Below are 27,854 nucleotides of genomic sequence, written 5' to 3' on the forward strand. Positions count from 1 at the left end.
AGTGCAGATGCATGTGCCTTTGGCACCCTACAAGCGTTGACGAATATCCTCAAAGGTTAACCGCTCTATTTTTTGGGCATTTTGCACCCCGTTTTCACTCATTTTTTGATGTTTTTTAATGTCTTTTTACAATCGGTTTTTGGATTAGAGCATGTGATAGCTCGAAATCATGGTGTGCTTTACAGCACAACGTTCGATTACCCGAAGCTCCGATGGTCCTCAAAAGGGTCGATTTTTACTTAGGCGTGAGGCTCAAATAAGTAAGTCCAAGGTGATTGAGGCCTGAGCATGGGCTTGGGCTTGGGAAATGTTCTCGATCCCGGTCCTTCCTTTTAAATAAATATTGCGGATAAGGTCACCGCAGTCGTGTCGCGCGCGTGCACTCACACACCTAACCTACCTAATTGCAAACAGAGCTAATGTTACACACTGTTTAACACAGTACTACAACAACTAATTAACTAATAGATCTACTTACTGTACCTTACAAATCTAGCATTATAGACCTAATACCTTATGTCTAATACCTTATCAACAGAAAACAATACATTGCAGCAAAAAAATATAACGCCTTATTAACAGAAAACAGTACACTGCAACAAAAACAAAGTTCACAAATCCTTCTCAATAGCCACACACCTTCTTTCTCTACCTTTCCTACATCTCATATTGCACCACAAAGCAGCATAAAGTGCTATTTGAGCTTAGTGCAGGGCATCTCCCCGGCACAACGGCGCCAAAAATGTGCGCATCGATCGCACGTGTCAAAGCAAGGGACTTGCCGTACATTGTGTGCGAGCCACAAATGGCTGCAAGCACACAACCAGATTAATCTAGCAAGCTCAAGAGAGGAAGGGTGTGTCACTCACCACCGTACGCTCTCCTTCGTGAAGGATTCCTCGCCGCGAAGAAGAGGGAGCTACCGCCGTGCCACGCTCAATCGCCTCGCCGCCGCCGTGCCATCGCAATGCGCTCTCTCTCTCTCTCTCTCTCTCTCTCTCTCTCTCTCTCTCTCTCTCTCTCTCTCTCTCTCTCTCTCTCTCTCTCTCTCTCGCATACAAACATACACAAGGAGATGAAGAAGAAGATGGAGATGGAGCAAGAGCACTCTTCAAGTGTACAAATGAGAGAATGAGCGATTTTTAGATTTAGGTGACTTTTATATGAGCACACTTGGACGCCCATGCTTAGTGAACTAACCCTTGAATGTTCCAGTTAGAGTGCACCTCTCATCGGCAATCACTCTTACCCTTTTCCTATTGGACCGACAAGCCCGGCCCATGACTACTAGAAGTGGACGCCGGTGGTTAATAGTCACTCTCCTTTTCCTTTCACACTCTCTGTGCACAAATTGTGAGTGCAAAAAGTGGTATCATAGAAGCAACATTTCAAACTCTGGAGTCTGCCTAAAAGAAAAGCTACAATGCTACACTCAGTAGTAGCAAAAGCTAAAGCTAGCTTTATAAAATGTTGGCATCACTATTGCAGACATGAAGTAATAGTTTGTAGGTTTAGAGGTAGCAGGTATAGCTTTGAAATTACCAGTGTTGGGAGATTTTTCTTGAGCAAAGCCAAATGAAAAGAGCGCAGCCATTAACAAAGGCAACACTAGTTCATTCATGTAGAATAGAAGCAAAAGGCAACACTTTTCAACCATGAGCAGTTAATCAATATCGCTTGCAAGAGGCATCAAAGAACTAAGAAGCAATAATCTCTTGGAAATTATCTTTCAAATGCCTTGGTTTCACGTGTATGTCTTGATGTGGTGATGTTTGGTGTCTTAATGTGGTCATTCCAAACATCACATAATGCTTGACAAGCTTCTCATAAGTACACTAGCTATATTGCTTTTTTGAGAGCAAGTGATGGTGTAAATTTGATGCTGAGCATTTTTTGGCGATGATGCCAATGTATGCCTATGAAAATTTTGTACTAGAGTAGTGTTAGTCACTTCTATCTTTATTACTTGTGTCAGTTTATGGTATGCAAAATTCTGCATCTTGTATAGCTTTTTTTTTATCTATCACTAACGTTTTGGAATCTCATATAAACATCTGCTTAAGCCACTTTATGGTAGTTTGATGCATAAATGGTTGATGCTGATCTATGCTACTCTTTGATTTATGGTTCGTCGTTGCAACCTTGTATGGAAATTGTGCCCTTCTGTGTAGTCATGCTGGTCTATGACTTATGCCTAACTTGTGTTTTGTGAGTTTTGTTTATCGTCAATGGTCAATTTTATGCCAATTTATGTGCACTTGATGTTGTGTGGCAAAGAGAATTGTCTTATGGTGATATGAGCCAACTTACGGTCTCATTTATGCAATATGGCACTAATTTGTTGCCGACATTATCAGTTTACATTGTGCGTGCCTTCATGCTCTCTTGACATCTTGTTTGCGTGTTGATATTTTTTTTTTCCTTGGGTGGGAGCTTCATAAATTTTTAGCAGTGTTTAATTTTCTTACTTTAATTTGGCACTTGTTTATATGCATCTGGTATAGTTATCAGCCAAGTTATCTCACATTTATATGTGCAAAACTACTTTTTACGTCTGTGTGGTATCAATTTTGGCATTTTATGGGGATTGGTTTTTAGTGTGTGCATAGCCTTTTGTGAGGGCTGTAATAAGGTGTTTGAAGTGGAGCAATGGGAGGCATGTTACTTGGTGTGAGATGGATTAGGTTCTTGGTGCTATCCTTATTGTAGCCTCTCCATTAAACATTTATATATGGGTATGGGTGCACGATAGCTAAGTTTTCTTGATACTCTCTTATGTCAATTCAACTCTTGTTCATGCCTAGATTACTTATACATTGTTCTCTCATTATTTATGGATGTTATGTTTTGAGATTTATATCAAAATTAAGCTAAAATTGTGTCAAAATTCTGTCAGATTTTTTGCCATAGTTCATCTTTTGGATTTATACATTCTTTTGTTCTTGGTTTGAAATATTTACAAATTCTTGTTGAAACTTGCTTTTTTTTTTTCATGAGCTTGCTTTAGTCTTGTGCTTGAATATTAAAGTAGTTACCTCAGACAATAAGAAATTAACCATCAAAAAGTTTGATGGAAACAATTTCTCTTTGTGGAAAGAGAAAATTTAAAATTTTCTTGTCCACAAGAGTCAATTAAAGACGTTTGGCCTGGGATCTATGCCTGCTACCATGTTTGAGGAGGATGGCTTAACATGTATCAACAAAGTTTACTATTAGAATACACTTGGTAGAATCTATTTAATTAACAATGATTGAACAGAAGACCACTCACTACATATGGAAAAAGCCCTATGGAGCTTATGAGAAGGAAATTACTATAAATAAGATTAACCTAAATGAAAGAGCCCTTCCTTTTGAGGATGAAAGAAGACATCATTGTTGATTCTAATGTATACATTATTTTTAGCTGATACATGTGAAAAGCTGAATCTGAATGTGGAATCAAAAGCTTTATGTATGTTATGTTGATCACCTTTTGCATGGGATACATATGTTATTGCAATCAATAAATATCTTTCTAATAATGGTACCCTAAACTTTGATGACATACTTGGCACCCAACTTTCTGAAGAGACTAGATGGAAGTCTACGGATCAAGTCAAGCAAGGTGCTACACTCAGTGTCGATAGAGGTAAAAAATAGTTTACGAAGAATCTAGTGCATTCTTTCATGTTTCGCTTCATACAGGATGGTTTCTCTACCTATGGTGATAACAGATGTGTACACGTATACTTGAGCAACAAATTTGCTTATGCAACACTACGTGTGGTCAATAATGTGAGACACGTGCCTACTCTCACCAGCTCTCAACTTTTCCATTTTTGTACAATGTGAGCATTGTGTGTATGATTTCAAGCATGCTAGATTAGTCGTTCTAGTCTATCAAACAAGAAAAATCTTGAGAAGTTAGATCTAGTGGACTATAAAAGAGGCCAAAAACAAATTCCTCATCAGCAAAGTGATCTGACCAAATCTCATCTCTAGTACGAAGCACGTCCTTTGTGACCGGCAGCACCATGAACAACGCTCATCAGCAAAGCGATCTAGGCATAATTGCTGACCAAATCTCATCTCTAGTACGAAGCATGTCCTTTGTGACCCGCAGCATCGTGAACAACACTGGGTAGAACTCCATAGCAATCTCCAAGACTCTTTCCGGATCAATACATACATGATCGTCCATGTCCAATAGAGCACAAAGAGCACGGCCAAGAGCATGGCGTGATCAGAGAGCACTGTCCTTGCTAAAATAGAGGGCTCCCCTCATCACCTCGCTACCCTATCATGCCCCCACTAAAATAGAGAGCTCTCCTCCTCACTTCCCTACCAAATCTCCAACATAAAACGCGTCAAAAGGCACCCACCCTGGAATCTAAAACCCCAAGAAAGATACAAAGAACCATAGGGATGGATAAATAAACACATATGCTAGGAGTCCATTGTCAAGATCCTAAACAAAAATCTATCCAATGCATCATGCTCAGTTGGGAAAATGTCAGTAAGTAAGAAGTGGAGACATAACAACGTCCACAACAAGAAAAACATTTACTATTTGTTGCTCCCAAAACATTGAGTGTGCACGAGCATTTTTATACAAACGTGATCCCAAGAAAAAAAAAATTACATGCAATGATAACCACAGCACGATCCTAGGTTGGTCACTTTTCAAAAATATTTATCACGTGAGTGGACTAGAGCGGATTATACTCCAAAATGTATAAGGGGGTTCTTGGGGGGGGGGGTTGTTGGTATATTAAGCACACAATGTAAATATAACATGTTTATAGGGGTGTTATTAAACTCTAGAATGTATGTGATATAGCGAGATTTGGATGAGAGTTTCATAGAGGCACGATGACCACGCATCGATTAGAGCTAGCGACTTTCCCTGATCTCTCTCTCTCTCTCTCTCTCTCTCTCTCTCTCTCTCACACACACACACACACACACACACACACACGATATTTGTTTCTTTATCAATTCACGAGAATTATCAAGATGTATGGCACATGGCCTTATCTACTATCAAATGAGTAAAGACATATTGAAGAATGCATAGCATGCAACCATGGAAGAGCCTTTTCTTTCAAGTGTTCCAAGCATCAATCAACCAAGAGAGACCACGAACACCCCTAGTATGTTCGTGGTCTCTTGGTTGATTGATTCTTGGAACCCTAAAGCTAAAGACCACTAACACCCTAGTATGACTTGTCACTCTGAGTGAATAAAAACTAAAACATAGTGCATGCTTTGATTATTTCAAAGACCTACCTTTCCAAAGAAAGCTAACATCACACCATTTACATATTTCTTTATAGAGTTGTTATTGCCAAAAAGCTATTGTTTAGATAAAATCTTGCATATCTTGTTTAGATAAAATCGAGCCCTGAGTCATGTCACGAATCTACTTCGACAAGTCTCGCTGAGAGAAACATTATCCAATGGACTGTTTTCTTGGCTCCAAACTTCTTGAATGTAAACCACTAGAGAAACAAAAACTAGCCGCCTTGAAAGGGAAATTGATGAGTGTAATTACATAGAAAGATTTTCCCACAAAGAAGCTCTTCTTCTCATTCTCCATGTGTTATTGGCTACTTCAAGAGTACCAATTTTTATCATGCACCGAAGAATAATATACGTCATGATGAGACTCATGGTAAAGTGTTATCATTCTAAGCATGAGGATTCTAGAGCGTGAACTTTGTTTCATAAATTTGATCATTTGTTTTATAGTTCTATTCTAGTATATGAATGTACGATGTGGATGGCAAAACAATGACAAACCTAGTATCAATGTATCACATACACGTACCATGCCATGTCTAGTAAATAATGGTTGGCAAGTATGTGCCAATTATCTCTCTCTCTCTCTCTCTCTCTCTCTCTCTCTCTCTCTCTCTCTCTCTCTCTCTCTCTCTCTCTCTCTCTCTCTGTGTGTGTGTGTGTGTGTGTGTGTGTGTGTGTGCAATGGAAGGATTTTCTATAGCAACATAATAAACTGAATAGATTGCAAAAACTTAAGGTTTTTTCGGTCATCTTGTCGGCAATGCCTACTACAATCTATCCTGCAAGTTATGGCTCAAGCAAAGAATGCGGATGCCCAAGAATTGAAAGTACAAGAGAGATGTTCCAATAACATTGTTATCCATGGGATTATTGAACAAATTTGGAAACACCTCCATCTCTTGCAATTTTCATTGGACAGTTTCTCAACACCCACTTCGGCATGTCAAGAATCAAGGTTTATGGTGCACCGAGTCGGAAAACAAAGAGTCCCTCACTTGGGAGGAAAGCCTATTGTATGCACTATGGTTGATGAAATAAATCCAAAGATTCTCTTTGACAATATTTGGATCTATCTCAAGAGGACAATTTCTTTTGTGTACAAAGATTGCACCATTCTGCAATAAAATTCTCGTCGCAAAACATTTGAACATAGAAGCAAAAATCTTAAGGAGCTATCATGAATAAAAGACTCCCAAAGAGGAAGCAAGGCTTTCCAACAAAGTAGGGACACGATCTAGCGGACCAATTCACGGTTGCACGTTTCCTTTTGGTAATGGATAATCATGGAATGCGCTAATTGGCATAGACAAGCTAACCAATGAATCATATATCATACTTGTTTTTGTTGAAACATGGGAGAATGTTGCCCAACCAATTCTAGGATTGGACAAATACAATGCGCATTCTTTGATGTGAACCAAACTTTCAAGGTAATGAAGAGACGAAGCAGTTGTTGCATTATAACTAGGAATATATTGGAAGGTTATGTTTCTATCATAAAAAATTAAAAGCATGAACATACATATGGCTGAAAATAATGACAACAACCGACACATCCACTTTTGTGATTTGTTACATTCCTCATCATGATTCCAACTTTATGCTTGCTAGAGATCAACCTTTTATCGACCTAGAGGAAGACAAAGACAAGGGTGATGTTATTGTCTTTGGTGAAATGATGCACACTCAAGGACCTTGCAAATGTGAGACGCAAAAATTTGATATATCGCATGTTTAAAGGAGACTAGAATCTATGTGCATGTATAACCAAATCTCTAGTGATGAAAAGAGTTGGATCAAAATGCAAGTCACTTCTACATATGTGTGATAGATCCTCATTGCAAATGGTGTATCTTTATACAATGGCACTAATGGACTTACATGTATTAAAATTTTTGGAAAGAGTATGATTTGACTATATTTTATTTTTGGAAGCTATCTTGGATCGCATACAAAGTTTCAAACACCAATGGAATTCAAAATTGGATCACATGACTTTATGAATTGATCTTAAATATATAGAAAGACCCAAGCATGTCAAGTCCACATGTAGTGTGGGACAATCATCTTTATGCATACACTTCAAACAAGCACCTTTGTATATTGATATGATCAAGGAAATGTTACTGAAAACAAGGCCCTCAAATAATACAAGCGTTACAAGCGTGTCATTTTCTCGTGTGGAGGACTACTTTTACATGAAGCACATGTGCCCCAAAACCATCAATGAAGGCTATCTTAAAGGATACACTACTTGGGGAGTTTACATGGAAAAGTGATAAGGACTATCAAAAACATCTACATGCATATATTAGACATGTTTAATAGAAGAGGAGGAGGTGAGAAGTCAATCAACGATTTCTTCAGGCTCAAGAGAAGCCACAAGCATGTGGTAAAATTTGAAGCGATACAAAGAGCAAACGTGTCGATAGTTTCACTGACTTGATTTTTAGGGACGTGTTTTTTATTGTAAGAATCTATATGAGCAACCAAATATGGGAACGGTATTGTGTCATGGTTCCCCTTTTATATATGTCATCTTTCTTTACCATCAAAGATGTATGCGGAGGGTTTAAGAAATTGACCACTTACAAGGAAGGAGATCTTCAAGGTATCAAGCTCAAAATGTTCAAATGAACAAGCAAGAAAACAAAATATTGTATACATGATATGTTTTAACCGCACACTTGAGCAAGGCATGCCTTATGATTGGAGTACAAATTGGATCAACCCTCTAAATAGAAGGAGCAATGTGAACAATGTAAACAACTACCAGACTATAATGATGAGTGTCACGAAAATAAAAAGTTCCAAACGGATCGAAAGGAATGTAAAACATGCATATACACAAACAAATCTCCAAAAAATAAATAGCATCATTAATCAACTTGTGACTCTTGTTCTCAAGGAGGAAAGTCGCTTGAAAGATAGGTTATTGTATTGTTGCTTTACAAAATTCAAGAAAGGTTTTAACATCACTCCTCAAGAGAGCTTTTGGAGATGTTTGGAGGAATTCCAAGTGCCATTAGGAGGAGAAAATATGTCAAAGTGCACATGAGAGGGAACTTCAATTTTTTTCACAAGCACTTTTGGTGTCAAGCAAGGATGCCCACTTCCACCAACTCTCTTTGGGCTACTCATCAATGAAATGGAATACATAGAACTTGAATTTATGCAACAAGGTTTTGAAGAGGTTATGATTAGAAATGTGGTGATCACGCTTTTGTTATATGCAGATGATATGGTGATTTGTCCCATACTTTAGAAGATGCACAAAAGCTTATGATTGTCTTGAAATACTTTTGCTTACATAGTGGACGGACTATGAATTACTCCAAAATAAATTTTATGCTTGTCAAAACTTTCAACAATGAGAAGCCATGCATTGTATATAATAAAAGAGCCCCTTGAAGTGGTAGAGAGCTCCAAGTAACTTGGCCTTGAAGTTCCGGCCAATCATAAATGGAACGATTACACTACGCCACGCTTAAGCCGGGAAGGAACTTTAATATGCATTTGAGAACATGTGGAGTGAGAGAAACTAAATGTTGGGCTCTAAAGAAATACCTTTCTTGACATGTTGGTAACACCGATACTTCTTTTTGGAGTTGAAGTACGGGATGGTAGCATCTCTAACTTTACTCTTAACTCTACTTGGAAAGAGTTTGAATGTCCCCAAGCGTTGCTTACAACTTTCTCCAAGTCGAGACACGAGCACCATAAAGAGTTGCGGAGTGCATAGTTAAGATGCGGCAAAACCCCTCGCATCAACTTTTGAGAATTGCATGAGAAGCAACTGAAAAGTTCAAAAGATGCGCACAAGCAAAATATGAAGTTCATGATGGATGCAAGCCATCAAGAAGTGATTTGGAAGAAGGGATGCATTACAATTGCTTCATGATGTCTTAAGAGGCCCAAAGATCGTGAATGTATCACGGCCTTGAAGAAATCCAAGGGTTCACACTTCATACATTACATCACATGGTGCTACCAAATAAAAAACTATCTTCTTCAAACGAGGGAATTGCACCCACCTTTGCATGTTTGATCCTCTCCCCATAAGTGTGATCCACACTATCAACACTATCCGGCTCAGCTCTCATTCACTTCTATGTTAGACAAGCATTGGGACACATTTGAGGAGTCTCTTCACAATGCACTTTGTCCCCAAAAAGTTCGTGAGACAGGCACCCCACTTGAGTGCTCAGCTTTTGGTATTATTAGTGCTTGCTTTCCCCATATTTCAGCCATGAGCTCTACCTACATACATTCCTCTCCCAACCACAATGTGGAATCTCAATTGTGATGCTCAATCATAGGTATACTGGACCTTTAAGGACGATAACGAAATCACCACATTAGGTCCTCTTTTCCCCATTTATTAAGCCATGAGCTCTCCCTACATACCTTCCTCTCCCAACCACGATGTGGACTCTCTATTGCGACGCTCATTTCAACCATTTTTGAGCATCGAGAATCACTTATGACCTCCACTCACACCACATGACATGTTCCCATAGGTCATATTTGACCTCCGAGGACGTTAATAGAACTCTCTCTCTCTCTCTCTCTCTCTCTCTCTCTCTCTCTCTCTCTCATATACACACATATGGTAAAAAATAGACATTGCTTTGAAAACTGAGTCTAAACATATATCTCTTGCATGAATTCATTTAGATGATGTCTTACAGCTTGTATGATGACTGAATCTAAATATGAACAGTGTTACTAGAAAAACTCTGCAGAACTTGTCTTTTCTACTCTTAACTGCTAAGTCAAATCAAATGGCATAAAAGGATAGAGTGGAACATCCACTTTAACCCTTCAAAATTTTGATGGTGTTGTTGTCTCTGCATAAGGAAAAACAGTTAGATTGTATGCAAACTTGTTGTAAGAAAATTTGCCACGACGATTCTGCGGGGTCTCAAAATTTTCATGTTGGAACATGAGTGTTTGCTTTCAATTCAGAGGAGACGCTCCATGCCAACTATGATTCCTAGATACTGAAGCAGGGGAAATTGACCTTATTAAGGTCTCACAGCTGATACTCGCCCATTGCCATTTTGTCTCGACCGCATCCATCTCTCACCCCTACGGAAATCCCCACATTATATTCCATTCAGAAACAAGATATTAAAAGAAACCAAGTACCGCAAATTGAACAAATTGAACTACCTGGCTGTGAAGCACAAGCTTTAGACCATGTCTCTCTCCACTTCAACATGACGTGCCTTAAGCTCCAAACATGAAAGGGGAGCTTTGAGCCTTGAGGACTTCTATATACACACATCAGTGATATGAGTAGTGGCATTGCTTCATGTTGATAAAAAGAGTGGAACAACCCCAGGAGTATGATTAGTACAGAGCATTGCTCAAGAAACTTAAAGTGCAGCGAACATTTTGGAACATATGGTCTAGCCTTTCCCAGCTAGCCGACACTGAATCTGACAGCAGCTTCGCTTTCTCTTGCAGAGTTGATTGTTGCAAAATAGTTTCTCCATGCACCTGCATGCAAGATACAAGAGTAAATCAACAAGGAAAAATCTCTCCCAAACATGTTATTTCTTCTGAACTTCCCATAGAACCTGAAATAGAAGCAGGAAAACTACCAAAATAACCCTGAAATTTGTGGAAACTCCCAAACTTCCCCAAAATACCCTTGTACAATTTTGGATGGATTGCTCAATTTTTGCATATTCTTTTTGACAGTAGAGATCTATCTCCTAGAAAAAGACTTTTAACAATCCACTGAGAAATAGAGGCATATGTCATAGTCTACAAATCATCTTGAGGAGCCAACAATACCACCTAAAATCCTAGTTCTATCATCTTCTATTGTGAGAGAACCAATCTTCCTATGAACAGGTGCAAAAAAAAAAACGTCTTTAGAGATGTTTACAAGAATAACAAGGAGCATTTTGAAAAGATTTAAGAGCATTTTGAAAGTTTTGGACGGTGATTTTTTAAATTTGAGAGGTACTTTGGGAATTTCCACAAATTTCAGGGCATTTGGTAATTTTCCCAATTTAAAATAAAGCTGTGGACAATATAAGCAGGCTGAGAAAAGCCGCTTGGATAAAAGTATTTGCAAATTACCTTAAGAAAGAGTCGAGTCAACCCATGAACAAATTCAAAATCTCGCCTTGAACTGACTGCCTCTGTGAGAAAATCCAGCATCAAACCTATCTCTTGGAGCTGCTTTCCTCGACTTTCATCCATCGACTCCAAATCATCAACCACCCTTAGCATTTGGAACTCCAAATCTACTTCTGAAGGTGATAAGCCCTTCAGAAAAAGAAGGAGATTCCCAACTGCAGAAAACAGTTTTTTTTTTAATCAACATTACACTTGCAAAGGTTTAAAAGGCTAAGTACTCATAGGTCGGTGTGCTACTTACAGTCTTTGGACTCAGAACAGGAATACAACAATCGTATAAAAGACGAGTCCCCATCCATCGCAGTATTCTTCGTTGACAAATGCTGCCGTTTCTCTTCAGTTTCAGATCTCTTACCACCACCTACACTGCCCAAGTTTACAAAGGTAGGATCACCGGATAAGGAAGGCAAAGAGGGTAAAAAGAAAGGTGCTTTTTTGGGTTTCTTTGGCGGCTCCACCGGTTTATTGCGCATCTGCCAGCCACAAACAACTATATGAAAGCTCTATTAAAGAGACCATATGCAAAAGAGAGAGAAATGAAATGAATTGTTATATTAACGTCTTCAAAAGGCCAAAATGACCTATGAGACCAAAAGGTTGCATCCATGTGTGACTCTAGTATATGTCTTGGGAACTTAAAAATAAAAATAAACGAGGGTACCTAGAGTGGGTAGGTACCTAAGCCTACCCTATATATTCATCATCATCATCACCATCACATAATAGATCATCTCAAAACATACGGGGAGAAGTACAATCACATGAGGGCTAATGAGGAGCTTGGATGGCTAAGCAGATAAACGGTACAGTCAGTTTTCTGAGAACCACTTCACTACTTGGGCAACACTAAGGCAACACTTGTGCTCCAGCCAAATAAGAATTTTGCAGAACTCATGGCAAGAACAAAGTCTCTGGTCGCCAAGCTTCCCCAATAACCACGAGAATTCATGGTCAAAAAGTGGGTGGAGAAAGCTCTTCCCCCGAGACTTCTCAGAAAAACTCTGAGAGAGTCTTTGACCTGAAGCCACTCTTGAGGAGTTTGTCGCTGCTGCTACTGGGATAGGAGGAGCAAGGAAGTTATTTCAACGAGCCTCCTTAGGTAGAGACCGCCTCAGCACTCTTGGAAAGTCCACCTGACCCCTTGATTTCTTTACACGGGGAACTAGAAGCCCTGACGTTACAACGAGCTCTTCAAGAGGAGAGATCCTTCTCTCTTCGAAGCGGGAGCTCGAAGAGCTCAGGACTTAGCATGAGTCTAAGGCTATGGTATGGTGTAGCTCGTGTCGCTCTCCACGGAATCCTCCACACGAATGCCCTCTTCACGCTTACTGCCTAAAGGGATTACGACACCTTCAGCTTCCTCCTACTCTTCAACAAGAGTTGGCACCGACATCTAACATGGTTTCCCACTATGGCCATCCAAACTACATGCCACCTATGCAAGGTCTGCAAAGCAATTTTCCACCTCAAAGCTTCTATCACGCTAACGCTCCCTCAGACCCTCACAGCTTCTACACCTCAGCCTCCACCTCCATGCAGCAAGAGCAGAGACCATTTCGTCATCCGTCTCGCTCGTCCAATCGACCCATTTTGTGCTACAGATGTGGGGAATATGGACATTACGAAAGCAAATGTCCCCTGCCCGAAGGATCTCCTCCTTGTCGTCATTGCCACGAGGCTAAGGATCACTACACTAAGGATTGTCCTAAACAACAGGCATCCACGTCTTTGAGCCCGAATCAAAATTTCTGCATAGGGAATTTCTTGCAAGGGCCACAAAAGGCATGTTTCGTTCAAATCCTCGAACAGGTCATCTTAAGCTTCATCTGCCAAAAGCTGTCTGTGAATTTTTCAAAGAATATATCTACCTAGATGAATCCAGGATAAGCCCAGATTCACCCTTGAAGGAAAGTGCAAGGTATAGACCCATGGTAGTCACCCACAAGGTTTTCAAAGAACACTACCAGGTTTTTGAAGTACCTTGTGAACTAACAGGAGAACTACAAGATGTCCAAGTTAACATTAGAGTCAAAACACCTACGATGGTCAGATATCTTTAGTGTACACTACTGGCCATGCCAAAATTCTCCACTGTCAACAGATAATAGATATATTGACCTTCTTGTGTATCGTTGTGCAGATTTTTCTGGTATCTCTACAGAACACGAGGCCAGACCTGAGAGTTCTAGCATTGTTGCCTTACTACATGAGGATTTTGAGTTTGCTAGCTCCAGTGACCAGCTTTCTCCTGTAGAAGAATTAGCACTATTGTGAAATAGAAGCTCCAAGCTACTGGAAATAAATCTTCACATATTGCAACTAACATTCGGCGGGGCATTTCACAATTTGGAAAGGTTGGGGAAGAGTTAAGTACAAAGGCAAGTCAAAAATCTCACTTCAGAAGCAAACAGCCGCAATACCCAAGAGCACGTCTTCAACAAGCTTATTTGACAGGAGGATAAGTGAGCTCAAGAGCATGCAGTGCCCAGCATCTGCGGGCTGGAAGTTTTGAGCAACAAAAGCTTTGATCCCCAGACTCATCCTTTGGCCCCTGGTCTTCTCCCTACCCACCCTCTTCTCGCCCCCACCCTCCCCTCTTCTCGCCCTTACCCACTCCAGTAAACCCTCTCAAAAGTCCAAACAAAGCTATACCATAAGAAGCGTTTTCCTGCTCATAGTCCCCCACCACCGCTACCTCCTCCTGCAACCTCTACACAAGAGGAAGCCCTGCATGCTCTGCACGAGTCCCAGCTCGACCTTCAACCCTACGTGCCCTGCTACCTCTGCACGCTCGCTTGCCCTACCGTGGTCGCTTGCTCCGAGTTATCGCCCTCTAGAGCGCTGGGCAGCCAGCATGTGTGTGTGTGTGTGTGTGTGTGTGTGTGTGTGTGTGTGTGTGTGTGTGTGTGTGAAGCTCTAAAAAGGAAAGGTCGGAGGCGAGCTTTGGAGGCTATCTTTTCCCCGAAGTGGACTGCGTACGCCCGTCTCTCCACTTGGCAGAGTTTGGCATTTATTGCCGCAATTTTTTAGGTTCTGAAATTGTGCTCATGCGTGCCGTTAATGTATATTTTGGTGTTTCCTGTAAATATACAAGTATTAGCTCCCAAGGTAAATAATAATAACTTGAATTAGTTACTACCTTTTAGGTTTACATCATCCCATCTACGGGTCTTTTTAGTCATATCCCAAAAAAAGTTGCTGCTATTAAGGTTTTAGCAAAATAGTGCAAAAGTGAATTCAGTCACAATCAGTTTCCCCCTTATGCAAAGCGGTGAAATGGCCAGACTTTCATGGAGCCATATAGATGTAGCTCAACCCCAAACAGAATAGTAACACATCTCCCAAACAGAGAACCATTCATATACCATAGGCAGACCTAGAGAAGCTCCACTAGGCCAAGTTCCACCAAAATCACCAGTCATAATATGTATGTTATATTGCTGTAATGCCACACATGGCCTATCAGAATGGAGAAGAGCAGCTACAAAACCACATGAAGCTGAACCTAAATAACGCTCAATATAAATGCAGGCATAAGCATTCAATCAACCGAGTTCTGCGAGTATCCTTCAGTCAGGCATGGTATTCACGCCAAAAGACCAAAATCCGACTACTTAGTTATAACCATAGAACATATGTTGCTTGGCTAAGCACAAGAGCCCTTTAAAAACAGTCCGGTCTCCAAAGCAAGCAAGCCTAGACAGAAGTTCATAGAATAATCGACAAAATCTGGATATCCTTTACTAGTACAAAATAGAGACAGAACCTGGGTGATATTTTAACCTCAGAATTTTCTAGATCAGAGTTTTCTCATTACAGCACCATCCCCAAGATCTCCGGCCAACAGAAAACAACCAATCCAATGAGATTTTCCTACTCATTTAGTCATGGGTAGATAACCAAAACAACGATATGAAAACGTCGTAGGCAACTTACAGTCGGATTATAACGGAAACAACCAACTACATTGAGTTAAGTAAAGGAGAGAAAAAAACTATTTAGACTGCTTCCAAACCGCAAGCCAGCTTTTTACCACAAAAATTAAACAAGAGATCAAGTATTTGAAAGCCCATGTCCAACACTAATACCTGTGTTTGAGTTGGAGCAGCCAGCTCCACAACTGCCAATTTATCTTTCCCTTTAACCATCACTCAAAGCTTTTCCCCAACAAGAGATAGTGCGACTACTAAGTGGTATTTGCAAACACACAACGAAATGAACAAGTGCACAACACTAAGTGAGCTCCAAGAGAGCTCACCTTTATATACAACTCGCGCAGCAGCTGGAGGAGTGGGAGAGATCCATACGCACGATCCCCGAGGTTAATGCCTTCGGTGGCGTTCTGAGTGAGCAGAGCAGAGCGTATAGGAACCCGCGCGACAGAGTGCAGGAGTGAGGGAATGAGTGCGCCGTGTAGAGTGGGGAGACAAATCAGAGATCGCAGGCCGGCTCGATTTGGGGGAGGGCATTAAGTGTAATGGCCATATGTCCCCCAATATTAGGAGATAATAAGTTTTATCATGTAAGGGTAGTGCCCCATGCAAGAGAGTTTAATAATCCAGTTTAAAGGTAGGTAGTATTAGAGTAAGTGTACGAGTATGTAGGAATAAATGTCAAGAGTAATGTAGGTTTTTGAATAGCTAGCGGCCTTCATAGGTATTGTGTGTGTGTGTGTGTGTGCGTGCCCCATGCTAGGGGGTTTAGGAATCTAGTTTTAAGGTAGGTAGTGTAAGAGTAGGTGTAAAGGTCCCGGTAGCAGCCATAGCTAGAGAGAGTTAAGATATAGTGTGTGTGTGTGTGTGTGTGTGTGTGTGTGCCCGCCCATACCCAAGCACCATATCTAATGAGTCTAGTAGGCCCATTAGATATGGACCTACTTCCTCAGTAAGAGAATAAGTGATTCAGTATTAAATTTGGCGCCAGGCCAAGAACTCTTTGTTAAGGCAGCTATTATAGTAGAGATCAAATCTCGTTTACGAAAGCCATTGGTTTGAAATTTCCTGATAAGAGCTTCGGTTTCTTCGAAGGCAGAGAACACATCAGAGGAAGAGAAGATAATTAAGTGTAGTATACTTAGACAAGTGTTCAAGGCTAATTTAAAGGGTCTATTACTCTTTTTCTTAACAAATTCAGCTACCGTGAGTTTGAGCTGGTCTCTTTTCCAAAGGAATCGTGTGGTAAACACGCCATCTAGGGGGTTAATGATATTTATCTCGATGGAAAGATAGTTAACTCGCTTCGAGGAGGGTATATCCCTGAAATTATCTTGTTCTAAAAAAGTGGCTTCAATAGCTAAACAGGGAGGATAAATATCAGTAGCAAACAGGGCAAAAATAGGATTATTGATGCTTAAAATATCATCCATGAACCTATAGGTGTGATTACATTTTGTGAGTAAGGCTAAACTTTCTAAGTTGTTGGTATGTTTGGTAATCGACTTATACTCATAGTAGAACAAATAAAGATTACACATGGCCGGGGAGCATGAGAATCCCATCGGAATGCCACAAGTTTGCTGGAAACAGTTGTTTCCAATAAGAATATAGCAGTGATTTAGAACCCAATGTATTACCTCTTGAAACTGTATCTGGGATACATGAAGGGGGGGTTTTTTTGTAATCTTTTTAATCCATTTTCCCGAGTGAACAAATGATAAGCCAGAGAAACCATTGCTAGCTCTATTGGAGTCAATTAGCGTGTTTAGAACATTGATAAGACCATATTCACCTACCAATGGAATATTTTCATAACAATGTGTGATGTCAGCGGTATACATGCAGTAGACCGCCGAGGGAAAGTTTAAAAGTACTTCAGCAGAATTGTTAACTAGCCAAAATGGTTGGATGTCTACTCTTGAAAACCATTTCAAGACTTCCCTTTTATCCGCACAGATCTGTATGAGTTCATCTTTTATTATGTTAAGCCCAACGGTAACGTGATAAGTGATATTAGTGAACAGGCAGCTGGAGGCATCTGATATCCACCGGAATTTATTTTTATGACTTTTATATGTGGGAAATAAGATGGGAAGTTTAGTATTTTCGGCTTGATATCCTAAGATTGAGATCTCTTTACAAATATTTTCTATTATTGTTTTCAGATTGTTACCAATGTACTGGAATTCATTACCGCGGAGTCGAGTCTCCACAGCTTCATAGACAAGTTTTTTGCATAGTATTGACGCTGTGTTAGATGCTTTATCCAGTCCAACAATGAACCATTTATTCAAAGGCTAAAGCAAGGTCAGCATTGAGCCATGTAGACTCATTCTGAATCCATCCAGATGGAAGTTGAGAGATTAGTTGAGCAAAGGCTAAAGCAAGGTCAGCATTGAGCCATGTAGACTCATTCTGAATCCATCCAGATGGAAGTTGAGGGATTAGTTGAGCGAACATATCTGCCATAATAATTTTCAATTCTTGGTGAATTGAAGGCTCCAGCTGAAGCCTGCTGACCAAGTCGGTCAGACATTCATTAAGTGCTTTCAAGGCACTTTGAGGGTTAAGTGGATGAGGGGGAATATGATTGAGACCTTGGGATAAGAGGTTTTGTATTGCCAAGTTCCCAATAATAGTCAAATCGGTGGTACATACATGTTTACCAATATTTCCAAAATCCCTAGAATAATTGTTCAAGAGGTGGCATTCACACGACATCGGCCTGGTTTTTCTAAGGAAGTCATGAGAAAAAACAATTTGTGAGATAGATTCAGTAAATTTCCATCCAATATTTATATTGTTAAGTAACTCAAGGTTGCCAAACCTGGCCATAAAGCATTTGTTAAATATAAACCTAGGAGAAAAAAAGTCAAGTAACTTGTTGGCAAACACACAATGTATAAAAACACCATTCAAGTTTTCTTCCTTTCCAGTAAGCTGGTATCTGCCTACGTTGTTACAAAGCACCTGCAAAATTAAGGGTCCAACAAGTGTTTAACCGGGTATCCTCTTCCTCTTCCTCTAATCACACTTCTAGCCTTTCCTCTCGCTCCAAAAGAGTCAGCTGACGAGGCAGCAGGGGTTAAAAAAGATGTGTAGGAGGAGGTTGGGGAGATGAGAGAGTTAGGCCTTTTAAGGCTGGGGGAGTCTTCAAGGTCAGTATTGGGCTTAAGCAAACCAAGGAGTGTTTTTATACCGAGGTGACTTCCATACGTAGTCAGTAACACTCCAGGCTTTTCTGCTGCCAATTCCTTAAGTAGAGCAAGCATCAAATTCCGAAACTGAACAAAGGCCAACTGTGCGAGCACGGCTTCTTTGGCCTGGCCTCCAAGCTAGGAGCAGAACAAAGGTAAGTAATGTGCCGCAGGGGTGTCCGGGAATAGAAGGTCCAGGTTGTTAAGGGCAAACCATATAGCATGGTCAAACCAAATAATGCTGGAATCACAGGAGGCCTTCGGGTCAAGAAAACGACAAGCACATTTGACATAGGGCCTGTAGATATTCCAGATAGACTCGGTATAGTATTCCGAGTTACTTTTTGCGAACTCCATGAGGCCTTTCGTCCGCACATACAATCCTGTATTTGAACCACATTTTTTATTGTCAAGAAATTTCATAGTAAAGGGAGCTTTGATAAGATCCCCCTTGTCTAAAGATTGAACTCCTCTGAGCACCTTTAATCTTGCATCTTCCATAGATGATGCCGGAAGATTTGCAAGAAACACCCAGGTTTCAATGGAGATTGGTGCCAAAAAGCCTTTATTAGGTAGGGACCACAGGTGGTGATCCACACCAAAGGATTCGATCTCAACCTGTTTGGAAGGCAGGAAGGGAAACACCCTAGACACTTTCGGAACCATATCCATGAGCGAGCCCTCACTAAGTGAACACAATTCCTTTTGGAAAGCATTTACAGCATCCATAGCAAGGGGGTCCCTGCAGAATAGACTGTTGGAGACAGTCTGTACGGGCATAGAAGGGGTAGAAACAAACCCTGGAGTAAGGCCACATAATTTGCGTAAGCAGTTAACCAATTCAGCTCCTTCAGAGGAAAACTTGATTAGTTCAAATTTGTGGGCAAGAGTCATGGCTGGAATATTATTAATGAACTCAGATAGGCCAATAACTCCTTCCTTCGGATTATTCACCAGTTGGGCCAACGTGTGCACGCATTTGTCAAAGGAGATGGTTTGCACAAGAGAGTTAGCTAGGTCCTCTGAGGCACCAGCAATAAGGTCAGAGGCTTTGGGGTCTTGAATGCATCTTAACACTTGTAAGGATGCTTTAGAAAGGGGTTCAGTTGGAAGCTCAAGTCCTTGGGAAAGAGTCAAAGTCTGCAAATGAAGTAAGGTTTAGTCTTAGTAATAAAGATGAGCAGAGATAAGGTAGCCATTCCAACTTTAAACCGACCAGGCCGAACCATAAGGGTCGTGTGCAGATGGCCCCATTCCCCAATACCAAGACCATTGGTGTTAACCAAAGACTAGGTATGAGAAACTAAATATAGTGTCTAGGTCTTTGAGCAATAGTGATATTACTCTTGGTGTTAGGTGTGTGTGTTTCAATAATATTAATACATTGACACCAAAGAATTTGACCAAATTCAAAAGACACTAGAAACTATGTCAGGAAAGAGGGCTGTATAATTCCATTATCATGTCAAAAAATGGTCTTATACACAAGTGGGGAAATTTAAAAAGCTTCCCTAGTAAGGATGAAGAGATACAAGTCCTGCAAATCTCCAGACCAACAAAAATTTGATAGCTTAGAGTTGAGAAGGTAACCCTCACCTGCATCCATAGAGACAATATAACATTTAGTTAGTATTGGCACTGACTGCAGGTGATGCATAGGTATCCCACTTGTTATCGATGTCACCCAACTTTAAAATTGCTATCAATTAAAGTAAAGAGATGAAAACTTTTAACCAGTGCAATGGGAAAAAATGTTTTAGACTTATGTGTTTCACGATATCAAAGACCATACAACTCTATCAGTTTAACAATCATAAAAAACCAAGCTGTATGGGGACAAAATGTAGTTTTTTTTAATTAGCAGAATTCCTGATATCAAAACAGATTTGTCTAACCAAAACAAACTTAGATTTAGGAATTCTAAGTGGAGCTCTTTTTAATTTTACAAGCTCTAAAAAGGAAAGGTCGGAGGCGAGCTTTGGAGGCTATCTTTTCCCCGAAGTGGACTGCGTACGCCCGTCTCTCCACTTGGCGGAGTTTGGCATTTATTGCCGCAATTTTTTAGGTTCTGAAATTGTGCTCATGCGTGCCGTTAATGTATATTCTGGTGTTTCCTGTAAATATACAAGTATTAGCTCCCAAGGTAAATAATAATAACTTGAATTAGTTACTACCTTTTAGGTTTACATCATCCCATCTACGGGTCTTTTTAGTCATATCCCAAAAAAAGTTGCTGCTATTAAGGTTTTAGCAAAATCGTGCAAAAGTGAATTCAGTCACAATCAGTTGCCCCCTTATGCAAAGCGGTGAAATGGCCAGACTTTCATGGAGCCATATAGATGTAGCTCAACCCCAAACAGAACAGTAACACATCTCCCAAACAGAGAACCATTCATATACCATAGGCAGACCTAGAGAAGCTCCACTAGGCCAAGTTCCACCAAAATCACCAGTCATAATATGTATGTTATATTGCTGTAATGCCACACATGGCCTATCAGAATGGAGAAGAGCAGCTACAAAACCACATGAAGCTGAACCTAAATAACGCTCAATATAAATGCAGGCATAAGCATTCAATCAACCGAGTTCTGCGAGTATCCTTCAGTCAGGCATGGTATTCATGCCAAAAGACCAAAATCCGACTACTTAGTTATAACCATAGAACATAAGTTGCTTGGCTAAGCACAAGAGCCCTTTAAAAACAGTCCGGTCTCCAAAGCAAGCAAGCCTAGACAGAAGTTCATAGAATAATCGACAAAATCTGGATATCCTTTACTAGTACAAAATAGAGACAGAACCTGGGTGATATTTTAACCTCAGAATTTTCCAGATCAGAGTTTTCTCATTACAGCACCATCCCCAAGATCTCCGGCCAACAGAAAACAACCAATCCAATGAGATTTTCCTACTCATTTAGTCATGGGTAGATAACCAAAACAACGATATGAAAACGTCGTAGGCAACTTACAATCAGATTATAACGGAAACAACCAACTACATTGAGTTAAGTAAAGGAGAGAAAAAAACTATTTAGACTGCTTCCAAACCGCAAGCCAGCTTTTTACCACAAAAATTAAACAAGAGATCAAGTATTTGAAAGCCCATGTCCAACACTAATACCTGTGTTTGAGTTGGAGCAGCCAGCTCCACAACTGCCAATTTATCTTTCTCTTTAACCATCACTCAAAGCTTTTCCCCAACAAGAGATAGTGCGACTACTAAGTGGTATTTGCAAACACACAACGAAATGAACAAGTGCACAACACTAAGTGAGCTCCAAGAGAGCTCACCTTTATATACAACTCGCGCAGCAGCTGGAGGAGTGGGAGAGATCCATACGCACGATCCCCGAGGTTAATGCCTTCGGTGGCGTTCTGAGTGAGCAGAGCAGAGCGTATAGGAACCCGCGCGACAGAGTGCAGGAGTGAGGGAATGAGTGCGCCGTGTAGAGTGGGGAGACAAATCAGAGATCGCAGGCCGGCTCGATTTGGGGGAGGGCATTAAGTGTAATGGCCATATGTCCCCCAATATTAGGAGATAATAAGTTTTATCATGTAAGGGTAGTGCCCCATGCAAGAGAGTTTAATAATCCAGTTTAAAGGTAGGTAGTATTAGAGTAAGTGTACGAGTGTGTAGGAATAAATGTCAAGAGTAATGTAGGTTTTTGAATAGCTAGCGGCCTTCATAGGTATTGTGTGTGTGTGTGTGTGTGTGTGTGTGTGTGTGTGTGTGTGTGTGCGCGCGCCCCATGCTAGGGGGTTTAGGAATCTAGTTTTAAGGTAGGTAGTGTAAGAGTAGGTGTAAAGGTCCCGGTAGCAGCCATAGCTAGAGAGAGTTAAGATAGATAGATAGATAGATAGTGTGTGTGTGTGTGTGTGTGTGTGTGTGTAGCGAATCACTGTTCTCTGCATTTCTTGCCCTACCATTGGGCAGCTTTGGTGTGTGTATGTGGGTGTGTGTGAGTGCTGTACAGATAAGCTGCGAATCTTCTTCCAGAAGAGCCTCTGTCTAAGATTTTTGGAAATCAGATATGTATGTTTGAATTGAGCTGCTAAAGTCTTCAAGTTAGTTTACTAAAGTCTGAAAGTTAGTGACAGTCTTTGTTCTCAGTGTTCTCAGTGTGGCAAGTCTTTGTTAGTATTTGTACAGAATTTCTAGTACAGAACTGCGGCAACTGTACAAAGATTGGTTTGCTTGAGTTCTTAGGGTGAATTTGTATACACGAGTGAGTAAGTATATGAACGCAAGGTTCTCAATGCATGTCAGATTCCGGTACGTCGTTTATCAACAACTACAAATGCAGGAAACAGATGGCACCTGAGTCTTTGGAAATGGGTGAAATTCGAGCATGTTTGCTAGGGGATTTTGAAGGTACACGGAATGCTTGGGAGGGACATGAACCCACTACTGAAGTGCTCAGTCTTGTTCAAGCCCTCATGGACCCGGTGGCGCAATATGCTTTAAATGCAGTTATTTTGTTCTTCCCGGGCAAGATGCCTACTACGCAAGACGTGGGTCAGTGGGTAGACTCCCTACTTAAACGCCAGGCAGTTCGAGACGTTTAGTTTGGCGCCAAAGGATTCTATGAAGTTTTGCTGGTGGATCTTGATGCCCGTAATATGTTGCTTGAGTTATCTCCTTTGTTTTTTGGTACTCAGATGACACATTTATTGCCATGGCTCTTACCAAGGACTATCAAAGCCTCATTCATAATAAGTGCCCTGTATGGGTGGAAATCGTTGACTTTCCACGCATCTAGCGACACTTTCTTCCTATGCTCGCTTCTCATTTAGGGAAAGTGATTTGTCCTCCCAAACTTGATGCAAATACAAGTCACTTTTGTGTGCTTTGGGATACAGATGTTCCCACCCCTGAAGGCATCATTGTCAACTTGGAGGACCCGATCATTGGGAAGCGCCCTTTTTAGCTCAAATGGGGAAAATTTGCAAATTCATGTTTTCGCTATGGGAAATCTAGACATGCAATCTGAATGTCCTAAGCCTATTTTGCAACCTCCTCCTTCAGTGGTCCCTCAACTTGTGGTTTCTAATGAGAAAGAAGTCCCTAATCCTAGATCCGCCACCACTGCTACGGCTTCTGCGTTGCCTGATGCTCTACCTTAGGATAAAGGCAAGGTCAAACCTGCTGCTTCCCAAAATCTTCCGAGGTAAAGGAAAGCCTGTATTTGCCTACATGATGGACGTTGCGTGGGCGAAACAGAATTCGCCGATATCTTGGAAAGAGGGTTTGTTGAAGTTGTTGCCTAAAAAGTGCTTTGTGAGCATATCTCGCATTGATAGCCGATTACTCTTATGCAAGTTATATATAAGATTTTGGCTAAAATGATTGTGGATCGTATCAAGGAACCTCTTATGTCAGGTATCCATTCCACGCAGTATGGATTCATTCCTCGTCGCCAAATTTTGGATAATCTGGCTAATGTATTGATTGGAATGGAATATGTCAAATATACACAGCAAGATGTGCTCATAACGTAGGTAGACATTGAAAAGACTTTTTATACAGTGCAGTGGGATTTCATTGCCACTACAATGCGGGCCCTTGGCTTTGGTCCAAAGTTGGCCAATGTTGTATACTTCTTGTATGCTCACGGTACGTCTTCAGGCCTTCTTGATGGTAAGCTGACTAAACCTTTGCCTCTTGGATGCTCTGTCAGACAAGGTTGCCCACTTGGTGCCTTGTTGTATGCCACTGCCCTTGTTATTGCATTTGGATCACTTGACTTCGTTTGGTCGTCGTCACGGGCTGAAATTACCCAATGGCAATGACTTTATAGGATAGGCCTATGCTTAAGATTCCTTGTTCATGCCCCGCAATAACCAAGTTGATGTGCGAGAGATTATGCAAGCATTGGATATATTTGGTCTTGCAGTGGGCCTTAGGGTTGACTTTCGAAAATTCAAACTCTTGCCTCTTGGTGTTTGTGACTAGCATCATCTTTTGTGGCCTGGCGAAATTATCGATCCACATGTGGTGGTCAGACATGTAGGATATCCTACTAGCTGGCAGGTAACTAATACCCCGCAAGTCGATTGGGTCATGCAACGATTGAATGTCAAATTGCACTATTGGAAACTCTTTACATGGCCGTTACATGTTCGATTTTGTAGTGTCCAAAGTATCATGATGGCATAGCCGTTGTTGCACTGGCCTCGCTCTTACCTCTTGTTGCTTATGTCGAATATTGTATCTCATTTGTGGTGCACTAGTTCTATAACCGGCCTATACAACGTAGAGGGCGGTACTAGTTCAATTAACTGTTAACTTTACACAGAGCACTGAGAAGGAAAGAGAACACAGATGCGTCCAGCGACTAGAATGTCACTGCACACACGAGACCGACACCCTATAGGCCCCAAAGACTGGCACCCCTTTCAGTATTTCTTTATTCAATTTAAGATAGACGATCCGACCACTTAGTACAAGCTTTCACAAAGCTGTCCAAACCTGGCGAGAGCTGAAAACGCAGGTTTCCGACCTGATTTCGGCAACATAATGGCACAAAAACCCCTGTAGGTCAAAAGTAACTGTCTAGGGCAGATTCCCTCACTATCTAGAAGCTTTCTGGTGAGCTGTCACAGAAATTCAGCGTGCTGTAATTCTCTGTTTTTCACTGCCGGGTGCCCCAAAAGCCCTGTGCACGCATCCTAAGGCTCTCACGAGGCTCCCCTGGTGTTCCTTGCAGTTTAGGTGCGAAACCTGAAACCTGCAGAAAAACACAGCAGGCTGTAATTCCCTGTTTCGGATCGTTTTTAGCGGAGCGAACACGCCTATGCTGCGTGTCCCAAGGGCTCCCGCATGCAATGGGACAGTCCCCCTATGAATTGGACGAATTTTCACGCGAGAAAACTCTCCAAACGCGATCGCAATCTTTTGCGATGGAACTGTGCGTACCTGTGGGGGATTAGCAATTAGCTAATCCGGTTCCTGTTCAGAAGGCTCTTGCCTTGGCAAACACGCATAAACCCCCAGAACTGTACATATTCATCTGAGTAGCCCAGCTAGTGGGGCATTACTATATGTGCCAAAGGGGAGAAAGAGATGCACAAGAGCAAGTCATCGCGCTACATGAGACAGAGGAGAAGGCAAGTTTTCCATTAAAGCTGTAGACATGCACCCACTACTCACACACACACTGTAGGTCACTTCATGAACCAAAAACCATCCCCAACCTCAAAATGGGCGCTCCTCTTGCTGAGGTGTCTTGCAGGTTGCTCTCCTTCCCAAGTGTCCAATTGGCCCCTTTGAGTTAATTCCCTAGTTCCCATTGACTTATAAAGTTGTAAGTGACTTTTCGAGTGGCCCAGACTTCATTTGGCGCACACAGGCGTCCATACTCATCAGAATTCATTGCTAACTGGCCCGACCAGTCCCAGATTGACCACCCAAACTCTTGATGTGAGAAACCTATTCGGCCGCAGCCGTTTCACACTGGCCATGCAATGTCCACTTGCACCTTTTCAAGGGTTTCGGGAAAAACAAGTAAAAATAAAAATAATAAAATTTTCTAGTACTAATTTACGGAAGGCAACAGGAAAAATACACTCCTGGTGACAAGTTCTCATAAGAAAGGCCTCCATTTGTTAGTAAATGGAGAAACTTCGCACTCTAAAGTGTCTTGGGGGGCTAAATATTTTGGACCTTCGCCGCCACGCATTGGCAAGAAAGGCTATGTTATTGCCTACTCTTGCACAGCAATCTCAGCCATGGACATATATAATTGTTGATCTATGTCAGCATGTTAGCACTCCCGCCTTTGGTCATTGATAGGCTTCCCTTTGGAGATTGTGTTTGGCAAGCTAGTCCGTCATATTCCTGGTTGTTCGATCACCTCTAGTTTGCTCTCAGCTTGGAAAGTTGTTACCAATCATCTCTCTTGGCATGGCAGGCAGTAAACAGATGGGAATTCGTTGGGTTTGGAAAGCATTCACTTGAGTAGGGTGTTCTCTCTTACTCTGGTTGATCGGTCGCCTCGCCAAGCTTACTTCCTCTCTGGTCGAGGCATACGCACGGTGGATGATGTGGTGGATCCATCTCGGAATTTGCTTAGTTTTTCTCAGGCAACGGCACACTTTGGGTTGGGCCTGCATTATCGTCACATTTGGAGCGTGCTTGAGCATTTGCTGGCTGTTTTCCTTCCCATTCCGCCACTGACCAGTGGATGCCGTATGCAGGATTGGAATCTATGGCATAGTTATAGGGAATGGCCATTTTCAGGTCCCCATTCCCCGTTCCCATCCCAATTTCCCTCTCGGATCCCTGTTCCGTGTTTCAAACATGAGTATCCGAAACAAGGAATGGCATTTCATGCATGTTGTCGTTCCCCGTTCCCGTTCCGATTTCCCGTTCCGGGTAACTATGATCTACGGGACATTCCTTTTGATGCAATTTCAGCCCGCAATATCTATACTTCTCTTACACAAGACTCTTGGCTGGCTGATCACTGTAATGCGCTTTGGTCTTTACACAAATCTGATCAATGGTGGAGAAAGGCTCTTACTACAATCTAGAAGTCCCACTTGCCTCTTAAGGAGTGTCTGTTTCTTTGGCGTTGTTTGCTAGTTCTTCTAGTTGGCACTCTCCTTGCGACGCTCACATCAGCTCCTCTCGTTGTGTCGGTTGCTCCGTTGGTGATGAGACTGTCAGGCATCTGCTTTGGGATTGTCGCTTCATCAGGGCTTTCCTTGACCACATCTCTACTTGTATGCACCTTCAATTTCCCTCAGTAGTTTTTCACAAACGATTCTAGGTTTTTGGCATTCTTTCAACTTCCCTTCAACAATTTGCGATCTAAGATCTTCTTCACGTGGGTGAGAGTTTGGTCGCTATGTTTTTGTGGCGCGAGCGCAATTTTCGCATGTCTCATCGGCATGAGGCGGATTCTTTTCCCTCGTTCAAGATTTCGTTGAGGCTATTGTTACATTTTGCTTTTGATATTGGGGACATATCCCTGGAAATATTGCAACTCTTCTATGTTTGCTTTTAGCGCTTTCACATCAGAGAACATGTATTTGATCTTTTTGGTGGGTTTTCCTCGCTTTGAGGTTTCCCACTTGTAAATTAATCAAAACAGATTTACATAAAGAAAAAAACATGTGTGTATTCGTGTGTGTGTGTGTGTGTGTGTGTGTGTGTTGGGGGGGGAGGGGGAGGGAGGACATGAAATATTATATTATATTAACGTCTTCTAGACACCAAAATGACCTATGAGACCGAAGTGTTACATCATGGTGAATCTGATACAAAGTCTAGATCA

General features: G+C 41.4%; 1 protein-coding gene across 1 annotated transcript in view; it reads right to left on the reverse strand.

Moving 5' to 3' along the window:
• Positions 1-9,916: 9,916 nt before the first annotated feature.
• Positions 9,917-27,854, reverse strand: part of LOC147459646 (transducin family protein / WD-40 repeat family protein) — a 133,518-nt gene continuing 115,580 nt past the window's right edge. Inside the window, exons 16-19 of the mRNA XM_086510859.1 lie at positions 11,684-11,915; positions 11,383-11,597; positions 10,462-10,791; positions 9,917-10,377 (exon numbers count right to left, since the gene is read on the reverse strand). Coding sequence (XP_086366985.1) covers positions 10,642-10,791; positions 11,383-11,597; positions 11,684-11,915 — 597 coding nt within the window. The 3' untranslated portion in view covers positions 9,917-10,377; positions 10,462-10,641. The remainder of the gene's footprint in view (positions 10,378-10,461; positions 10,792-11,382; positions 11,598-11,683; positions 11,916-27,854) is intronic.

This window comes from Adiantum capillus-veneris, chromosome 4, assembly GCF_014529385.1.
Source record: "Adiantum capillus-veneris isolate H3 chromosome 4, ASM1452938v2, whole genome shotgun sequence".
In the NCBI taxonomy this organism is placed as follows: Eukaryota; Viridiplantae; Streptophyta; class Polypodiopsida; order Polypodiales; family Pteridaceae; genus Adiantum; species Adiantum capillus-veneris.